Raw genomic sequence first — 9,993 nt, 5'->3', positions numbered from 1 at the left:
CGGGGGAAGATGCCGCGCCCGGCGGGATTCGCCCGCTCAGCGGCCACCTCCGCTTCTAGAACGTTCCCGCCGCTGCACGGCGGCGGGGCGGGGCCAGGCCGCGGGGTGGGCGGGGCCCGGCGGGCGGGGGCGGGGCCTGGCGGGGGGCGGGGCGGGCTGGAAGCTTCCACGGCGCCGCGCGGCGGTTGGCGAGGGAAGCGAGGGAGCCTCGGCCGCCGCCTGCCCGCCGCTCCGCCATGGACGCGCGCAAGCTGAGCGAGCTGCGGGCCTTCGTCAGGCTCTGCAAGCAGAACCCGGGCCTGCTGCACACCGAGGAGCTGGCCTTCCTCCGCGAGTGGGTGGAGAGGTCGGTCACGGGCCGCGCCGCGCCGCGGTTGAAGGGGCCGCGAGGGGAGGCGGCGGGCGGGGGGAGGGGGGGGGGTGTCTCGAGCGGGACGCGGGGAGGGGGCGTGTCTCGCCAGCGAGGGAGGGGGAGGGGCGGGGGGTGGCACCTGTCGGCGCGCGGCCCCGCCGCGTGGCCGGGAAGGGGGGTTGGGGGGAGGGGGTCGCGGACTGTCGCCGCTGCGGGTCCGGCCCGGGCCTGTTTGGCGGGTCCGCGCTGGGGAGCGGCTCCGGTGCGCTGCCGCCTCCCTCCCCTCCCCTCCCTCCGCAGGGCGCGCCGGGGTTACAACTGGAGCGTTTAAAAAGACTTGTTATTTTTTGGTTTGTTTTTGGTTTTTTTTTTAAACTCTGGCTATTCCCGTTGCAAAAGCCTGCCCCCCGGCCATCTCGGTGGCTCGGCTTTCCAGGCTGGAAAGCCCCAGAGTAATACTTACCGAGCTAATTCTCTCATTATGCAGCAGTTGGCTAGCCAGTCTTAAAAGGAGCCGAGTTTGTGGGGAGGTGAGTGGCGTTGATTTACATCCTGGTACCCAAAAGCATAAAATACCTGACAGTTTAGCACGTGGAACGGTTCCTGGCCAAAAACGTGTTTTGCCTCTTGAAGTTTCATGTATCAACTAGTTGAAATCTCGTTCCCCTGTGAGGCACTTCAGATGTGCGCTATTTACACTGCACGTAGTCTTCTGTGCATGTGTGGCCTGTCGTAGCACATGCTTCTCAATATAAAAACATCCTTGGGTTCCACCCTGGGCGCCCAAAAGCACCAGGCTGGAAAGGGTCGAGGTCCTTTGCTGCTGGCAGAGAACTCGCAGAACCCCTGTATTCAGCCAGGTACCTCTGCTTGGCTTTCGTAGCTACTCTAAAGGACTGTGAGAAGTGAGGAAGGTTTTTGCAGATACGCCTGTTATGAAAGGGGAAACAAAAAGATTCTGTCTAGTGACAAACTGGGATTTGTTTTAGAAAATTTGCTTTAAATTTTAATCTGAAAGTATTTTAATTGTACTTTCTGCTGTATAGTACTTGTAATTAGTTGAACAACTAGTGGTGCTTTGTGTGCATATATATAAGTACGGGCATTGTGCAGTATGTCGTATAAAGAAGATGGTTACAATGAACTATTCAGTTGGGTTTTTTTACAGTGATTTTTAAACTTTTTTACGCATCTGAATATTAGCATCATTGTAAAACCACTCCTATTTAACTTCACTTGGTTTTCCAGTACCAATAGTAGCTGCACTTGTGCCTATAGGAAGGAGGTGCGTGTCTATTTTATCCTACTGCAGGTCTTTAGTTCCTTTTGCTACTGTGTAAAAGATTTCAGTGCCTCGCCCTAGGTTACTTCCATTCTTCTGTTGAGTAACTCCGAAGGTGTGAACAGGGTATTGTGGGAGGGATCAGAAGAACACTGACTTTTTTTGGCCAAAGAAAGCGTTAGGGACTGGGAAGGTGATCATCTGATTCTAACTTTCTCCGTGTTAACGGGGAGGGCTCTAACTTCCAGATTAATTTTTAGAGTTTGTATTTGGTTAATAGAAGGGTGTATTATAAGTATAAAATTAGGTTTTGAACTGTGGAATGTTTGTTCCATGTAAAGTCTTCACTGGATATCTTCATCTCCAAAGTTAAAAAAATATTTCGGAGTAGAACCTCCTATAGCTCTCTTAAGGTTTCCAGTTTTCTTCACATATTTGTAGTAAATATTTGGGTAAGTTATACACTGGGATATTTGGAGTGGTAGCCAGATTACTTTTCATATCAAACTGGAAGTCTGGAGGATTCCCCTCTTCCCTTCCGTAGTAGTGCTGTTTGCAGTAGGACTATTAAGTGCATTTGTAGGGTCTTCTCATTCATTGGAAACTGCTTGAAACTTAGCACGGCCTGGCTTCAGGTGGAAATAAACTCGGTGAGTCTCATGTCTCTGTCAGGCTTATCTGTATTAATCTAAAAGACATAGGTTTAGTCACCAAGATAATGTTGTGAGTGATTACAGAATAGTGACTAAATGATACTGAAATCCATCATTAAATTTTTCAATAAAATTCTGACGATTGATTTGGGTTTTGTTTGTTTTTTGTTGTTTTTTTTTTTCTTAAAGCTAGTGATTCTAACTTAAATGATGCTAACTGATCGTAAAGCCAGAATGGGATGCTTTATTTCTGACTAGCTGTTACTATTGCATCAGAAACCTTGAGTCTTATCTATTTTCCTGCACTTGTCTTCTAACCTTTATTCTGTCTAGCTGCTGTATTTAATTTCTATACAGATGCTCTCTGTATAGAAAGCATACATTAGTGTATGATTATGTTTGGAAAGTGTTTTGACATCCCTTTTAGTCATGCCTGCTTTTTCGTAATTGAATAAAAATACAAATATTTTGTCTTGAATTGTTACAAAATGAGTCATTAAAGGGAATGTTTCAAAAACCTGGAATTGAGCAAAGAAACAATAGCAGTCCTTAAAAATAAAGCACAGAATCCCTAATTGATGAACGGGGCTTTTTGCCTTTTTCGTTATTGTTTTGTTCAGATAGATTTTGATCCTTTTGAATTCTTGGTAATCCAGTTTCTCTCTAACGATAATTTTGCTGTCAGTGATGAAAGTGGATGCAGAAATAACAGTTGCAGTTCTTCCAACAAGTCATAAAATCAGCACTTCTCATTGCTGTGATGGGTGGAAGTATGGAGTCATTGTTGCAGTGGAGTCCTGACAGCTCCCAAGAGTTGTTATGAGAATTCCACAACTCTGTTTTGGCACAAAGTTTTAATTTTAAAATCTTTTTGTGTGTGTGTGTGTGAGCTATTTATACAGCTCAGTACCTGCCTTTTGCTACGAGAGTGTCTCGTATCTGTATACTGCAGAGGTTAAATGCACTGCAAACTTTGCATATCCTTGCTGTGCATTCAGTCATTGTAATCAAATACTGTTTTAAGGGATGATTTTAGAGTAACTTGATTTTGAATTGTTCTGGGATTGTAACTCTAGATTCAATAGAGGATAACTGAATAGTAAAATCATTTTCAAGGACTAGGAATGAAACTGTTTAGCCTTGGCAGTTCATGAAATAGCATATTTTAAAATGTGTGTATCTATTGCTTAAACATATCTCATAGACTTGGGTAGTTTTCACGAGGATGTGAAGAGGGCAGAGGAGACTGACCAACTTGTTTCAGCCTTGAGATGATTCAAGGCGTCAGACTTAAAACCAGGTGATCTTGAGACTGATAATCTGGAATTGCTCAAGAATTTGATTCCTGTGTTTTTTTAATTTGAGCTGTTCTTAAATATGTTATTGGAAGTTGGGAATGTTATTGACCTTTTTGAGTTAGAGGGTTCTCAGTCTTTTTCCAGTAAGTCAGGCTTTGAAAGACTCTTACTGTTTAAAAAAAAAAAAGTGTTGCCAGCAAGCATTAGATGGATCCTAACTTGTGAGCGTTGTGTTACCCTGGATATTTGCTATTAGCACTACTAAAATGCTTTGGAATTTGTAGTTTCATAGCAGAAGTGAAGGTCCAAGGCTCCTCTAGACAGTCCCTATAGTCCTAGGGAAAACTCTTCGATTTTTAGAGACTGGTAGAGAATTATATGCCCTATTGTCAGCCTACAAGGGTAAAAATTTAGGAGTAACAGTTACTACAGGTACTGTGTTTTTTGCCTAGCTCTGTAACGATTTATCAGACTGCAGTTGTTTAGTCCTTGCAGTATAACTTAGATTAAGTAATGTCAGCATTCCAGAGACACATCTAGATTTTTGCAATAAATAGAGAAGATGCCTTTTTTTGGTAACTTGTGGTATTTTTTTCTTGACAGTTTATTCTTCTAAACTAGAGGTAGTGTAGTGCTGTTTGCTTGCCTTTTACTGCAGGGCTTGGTGCCAGGACCTGTCAATCCTGCCACCTCCTCTTCCCTCTTCTGCCCTCTCTTCCCCCAATTCATCCCTGTCCCTGTCCTGTCCCCCCCCATCTGGGTTTCTTTTCAGCCAGCTTAGGGCCTGACTGTGAGGTGGTGCTGCTGACGGGAGGGAGGAAAGAGGGGAGAAGGGGACTGCAGCAGCCTGACTTAAGAAGCTGTAGGATCTCATCCTTAGGATATAGTTTTGTGTTGCACCGATTCCTGAAAGCAGAGATCCTGCACCCTTCCAGTTCCTCCTGCCTGTTTGCCCAATTCCTTCTCCTCTCCCCTGCATCACGTCTAACTGGTTGTGTGGGGCCCCAAGGCATTGGTTGAGCCTGTTGAGTTGATAGAAACATTTTTTCCCTTTGGAGTGCGTATGGCCAAAGCAACTGAAAACTATCGGTAGATGGGAACACAAGGCAAAGGATGGGTGGGAATGGTAGTCCTTGTGGCAGCCTGCCATTAGGTATGATTAGATGTTATATGAAACAGCTGGAGAATTCAGCCTAGGCTTATTTCTGGCTGCTAACCAAAGTCAATATAATATAGAACGTTATTCTATATTGAAAGAATGCTGGCTATACAGAGAATGCTCCTTAACTTGTAGCTAAGGAAAGGCACAAATATTGCAATACATAAGAGAAATGAAATTGTTTTCTAGGCAGCAATTTTTTAATTGCATAAGCATTTTAGGCCATTAGGGTTCTCTTAACTTGTTTGACGTCTATTCAAAAAATAATTCTAATTTTAGTAATATCTATAATAATAATATTTAGTTTTGACTTAAAACTTTTAGCCAAGGAGGCAGCTTTTCCATGTGAGAAAGGGTGGGTGGGTGGGTGGGTCATGTGTGATGTGCATGAGTACAAGTAACAGTGGAGTTCTGGGGTGAAAGAGCCAACAGACACAGTGTGCATTATGTTACACTGAGAAAAGCATGGTGGATGTGTGCTTTTCATTTGCTGGTTTTACAGTGAATTGGATCATTGTGTTTTGTGTCACAACAAAAAAGATGAGATTATCAGCAGGATTTGCATCCATAAAACACATGTCACTATTTTGATAATCTTGCTGTTTTGTTTTTTCTCTTCTCTATTCTTCTGAAAAGCATGGGAGGCACAATACCGCCTGCTCCAGCCAATGCCTCCACAGAGGAGACAAGTAAGGTGAGATGTGAAGAATTTATCATTGAAAACTAACATTTGGAGACTGCAAAAATTACTGAGCAGAAGGGTAAAAATTCCTGCCATTTTTCACTCAAATAGGGTGGGTGAATATGCTAGGGTGAGTGAATGTGACAGTTCAGTCTGAAGCCTGCCCATTGCATGATGTAGATGACTTGTTGCAGATGGCTTCCTAGTTTGTTTCAAGTGTTATGCTCCATTTGCCTAATCCTGAATGCCTGATGTTCTGTGCAATGCAAGTGCCAAACAAAGTCTTGATTTCTTTTTTATGTTCTCACTGTCTGTTTATACACCTCTTCTGTAGTCATTAGTGGATTAAATTATAATCTTTGCATGAGAAGAAATATTAGTGAGCATAATAGGTAATGAATTGAAGAGTTGAACTATCAGCTTTTTAAGGCAGTATTGTGGAAGAGTTTTTTTGTTGGGTCTTGTTCATTTGTTTTAATGGAGATAATACATTTGGCTTATAGATATTTATAGCAGGATTTTCCCAAGCTTGAAATTCTTTTGGAAAAGGTAGAATCTTATCTTTTTTGATTTAACAAGGCAGTGGATACTGGAATTACTGGCTAGTTAGAACTGTATGGAGGGATTATGTATCTGTGGTGAGTATAGTCTGTGACACTGAATATGAAGACAAGCAGTTTATGTCTGTGATAAAGCAGGACGTGCTAAGTTATGGGATTCAGAGGAAATTAGTAATGTAGTTAGAAGTTGATAGGAAAACATTTGAAAAAACTTTCGAAGTATGTATAAGTGGCAAAGATATCTGACCTTGGCAAAAGGAAACAATATTTTGATCATTGACACCAGCTTATTGTTCACTGCTAAAGGACCTTAGCTTAATAGTATTAGATTGAGAGAATTTTTGATCCAGAGAATGTGTGAGGGAAGGCAGGAAGATTGGAAAGGTTGGTTGGTTGCAAAACTGGTTCTGAATTGGGTATTATCTGGATTATTTGGTTTTGATTATTGAATTACGCAATTTGAAGGACAGGCTTTACCAGTAGTAGAAGTTCATGAGTCAAAATTTGGGCTGTGAATTATTTGCATGCATGATAGACTTAATCTGAGAGGAAGAAAAAGGAGATTTGTATTTTAAAAATAAAGCAGTTGAGCTGTGGAGCAATCTGATGCTTTGAAGGTTAATTTTGGATTTTCTGATGCATTGTTATTTATTAGAGAGGGAATAGAATATCAGTCAGAAATAATGTATGCTCACAAATACATTTCTCTTTCAGGGCAAAGCAGAGGAACAGCCAGAGGAGCCAGTTAAACCACCTGAACCAGAAAGTGAAGAGAGCGACTTAGGTGTGGAGAACAGATGACTTTATCACATTTAACCAATTCGAACATGATTCTGGAAATCCTCTCTCTGTTTGTAAATGAAGCTTAATCTAGCTTTTTGATTTTCCCCCAGAAATTGACAATGAGGGAGTGATTGAACCAGACAATGATGCCCCTCAAGAAATGGGAGATGAAAATGTGGAGGTAAGCACAATATTTTCAATGTCTGTGGCAGTAGGAAATATAGAGAGAGGTATTGAGTTTAGTCGAGGATAGCAGCTAGAGGGGGGATGAGTACTATATTAGCTAGGCAGTCAGTTGTTGCTTTGGCTTTTTTTCTCCTAAACAGAAAACTTACTAAACAGAAACCCACAGTCTTTTCTTATTCAAGGTTAGAGTCTATTAAAAAGTTCAGTGAGGAAAATCAGGTCAGAAAACATAAAAAAAATTATCAAAACACCCATGAAAACTAGATATGTAGAAATCTGCCATTATTCAACTTATCTTTTGAGCATTTTCTAGCTAAAAATAATGGTGGCTAATGTCCTCAAGCTGAAAGCAAAAAGTTATATTTTTTTGAACTATGATTTCAATGCAAATTATAAACAAGGTTCTAGAATCAGAAAACTGGAGCTCCCTTCTTTGGCGCTCTCTGAAGCTGGTCTTTGGCTGGTAATTGTGGCCTGGACTCTACAGCTTTTGGGTTTTGTGTATGTTTTTAATTTTTTTTATTTTCTTAGGTAACTGAAGAGATGATGGATCAAGCTAATGAGAAGAAGATTGAAGCGATAAATGCTCTAAGTGAAGGTGATTAAATTGGTTTTTAGTACATATTCAAGGACATTAAGTTTGGTTCTCCATTTAAAAAAAGGAAGTAAATATCTTGGACCATTTTGGATGCTTTCGAGGAAGAGAAAACTCACTTCCTGTTGGATACCCAAAACTATCTAGAACATGAAAGCTTCTTTAAGTGCTGTCTTTCCAATGTAGCTATAGTTTTGGGCAGGGATGGGGGGGAATGAGGTACTGCAGCATCTTAATTACAGATTGATTGTTATAGTAGTTATCTACATATTATCATTAGTGTCTCTAGTGGTTTGTCTTAATGCAGTGAAAAGCTGTGTAATGAAGAGGTGACTTCCTATTTGATTGCATACAAAGTTAAATGCACAAATTTAACTGGGAAAAGTCTCTTCCCCTGCAGTATTAATTTTGGAGTTTGTACTTCAGTAACATAGCAAGGGGGAGAAACTGATTTTCCTTTGTTGACAATGTTCCATTTAAGAGGTGCCTAGGGACATAACACCCTGTAAGGCAGGTTTGGCAATTTGGATGTAATTTCATTGCGTAATGATTGAGACTGTACTGGTACTCATATTTAGGTGAACTTCAGAAGGCTGTCGACTTGTTCACAGATGCTATCAAGCTGAATCCTTGTTTGGCCATCTTGTATGCCAAGAGGGCAAGGTGAGTCATTATAAACTAGCGACTTATGTTTCTGCCTGTTCTGTTATTTTCCCTAAGGAACCTAAATGTAATGGCAACTTGAGGATCTATGTAAACTTAAACCACATGAGGGAAAGAGAAAAGTACACTTCATGCATTTTCTTTTACGTGATTAAGCAGATTTGCTGAAGCAGCCATATAAAGAATCTTGATAATAGAGTAAGTAACAGAATGATGTTCCAAAATGCATTGTGGCAATATGGCTTTTGGTATGTTGAGTTAGAATAATGCTGGATAACAAACACTTGTAACATCTGAAGTTTATTCTGGGATTAAGATGATGATTGAAATCATGTCCTGTTTAGATGCAAAGTTAATTGTGGATCATGTGAATTCTCTCCCTGTTGTACCTGCTAAATGAATTCATTCACTGTGAAGTAGACTTGTTTCTGTTCAACAGCCCCACGTCTGAACAGGACACACCTATTTCTCAACCCATTCAATATCCACGTTGCTGCTAATTACATCTACCAAACTGCTGATAATGCATTGGGAACGTTGTCAGATTTGATGTGTGGTAGCCCTAACTTCATAATCCACGGACATATTTATCTTCCTAATTCTTGAGGTAGACTAAGCAAGTATGGGTTGCAGAAGGAGAAGCTCCCACAGACTTTTTTTTTTTTTTCTCCTTTTACACAAAAAAAACACTAACCATGGATGATTTGATAGTTTAGTGGATCTTTTCCATAGCAAGGTATAATTCAAGGAAATGTTCAACTTTTGATGACTTTCATGTGATTAATTAATGTCCTTTAACTGTACCGTTCTCGTACATCTTAACTGGTACATGCCTTGCTGTTTTTTCCTTTCCATATCAAAGTTTTTGCATGTAACACCCCTTGTGTACCTTAATACACTGTTGTGGTTGTTGCCATCACAGTAGTATTTTTAAAACCTTTTATAGTGCCATATCTTCTCAGGACTGGGTTTAGCAATGAAAAAAAGAGTGTTAGAAGTTTAAAAGTTACCTCAATTTCGTCTATTTTAGAAATAAGCGAACAATATATTGGGATATTGTAAAACCTGCAGTGTAATGGCAGTGCTGATCAAGTGCTGTGAGTAATCCACCTCTCTGGTGGACTTGGGTTTTGGTTCAGGGGGGGTTGTGTGTTTGGGAGACTAGGGATTTTGTGCAGCCAGCAGCATTGGAAAGTCTCTCATTGGTGATGTGTAGCTTTGAGAAAGTTTCCCGACACAGTGTCCACCTGTTTGTTTCTAGAAAAGAATGTGTGACTTTGTGCTTGCTTTATAACAAGCTTTAATGGTGAAGTTACTTGCAGGCGCTCTAATTGCTGATAAATTGTTTTCAAGTAGGTGTACAGGGGCAGAAGTTCTGACTTGAAATATCTTGAATATCAAATACTTTTGTCAATTCAGGAATGGTTTTATAGTGTTTCCTTCAGTGATTTTTAACTTGAAATGCCTGAACCTCCTAAAGTACTGCCCTACTAGTTAATCTGATGTGATTGTGTATTGTAAAATTTGCAGTTATTTCACTTAACTGACAAGGGATTGAGGCTGTTTTCTGGGTTTGTGTTTTGTTTTGCCTCTTTTAATTTTGATGACTCTCCTCCTATCTCTTTTTGTAGTTCCTGATGATTGTAGCCATTGGTCCTTGTAGCCTGTATGATAACTCGTGCTTTCTTTGTCTTACTGTTTTAAAGACTGTAATATGGCGTGCATAATGTTGTTTTGTTCAAATTGCTAGTTGCCATTGGCTATAGACTCCAAACACCAT

At 40.9% G+C, this 9,993-nt stretch overlaps 1 protein-coding gene across 2 annotated transcripts in view; it reads left to right on the top strand.

The window, feature by feature from the left end:
- The first annotated feature begins 142 nt into the window (after positions 1 to 142).
- LOC309589329 (peroxisomal membrane protein PMP34) overlaps positions 143 to 9,993 on the top strand; it is a 51,832-nt gene continuing 41,981 nt past the window's right edge. For both annotated transcript variants that reach the window (XM_082309361.1, XM_082309362.1), the window contains exons 1-6: positions 143 to 346; positions 5,381 to 5,438; positions 6,701 to 6,770; positions 6,880 to 6,950; positions 7,487 to 7,553; positions 8,129 to 8,213. In XM_082309361.1, the coding sequence (XP_082165487.1) occupies positions 237 to 346; positions 5,381 to 5,438; positions 6,701 to 6,770; positions 6,880 to 6,950; positions 7,487 to 7,553; positions 8,129 to 8,213 (461 nt within the window). In that variant the 5' untranslated portion in view covers positions 143 to 236. The remainder of the gene's footprint in view (positions 347 to 5,380; positions 5,439 to 6,700; positions 6,771 to 6,879; positions 6,951 to 7,486; positions 7,554 to 8,128; positions 8,214 to 9,993) is intronic.

Source organism: Platalea leucorodia, assembly GCF_965183815.1.
Source record: "Platalea leucorodia genome assembly, chromosome: 4".
Classification (NCBI taxonomy): domain Eukaryota; kingdom Metazoa; phylum Chordata; class Aves; order Pelecaniformes; family Threskiornithidae; genus Platalea; species Platalea leucorodia.
Note: the sequence above shows the minus strand (reverse complement) of the source record. Positions and strands in the feature narration are given on the sequence as shown.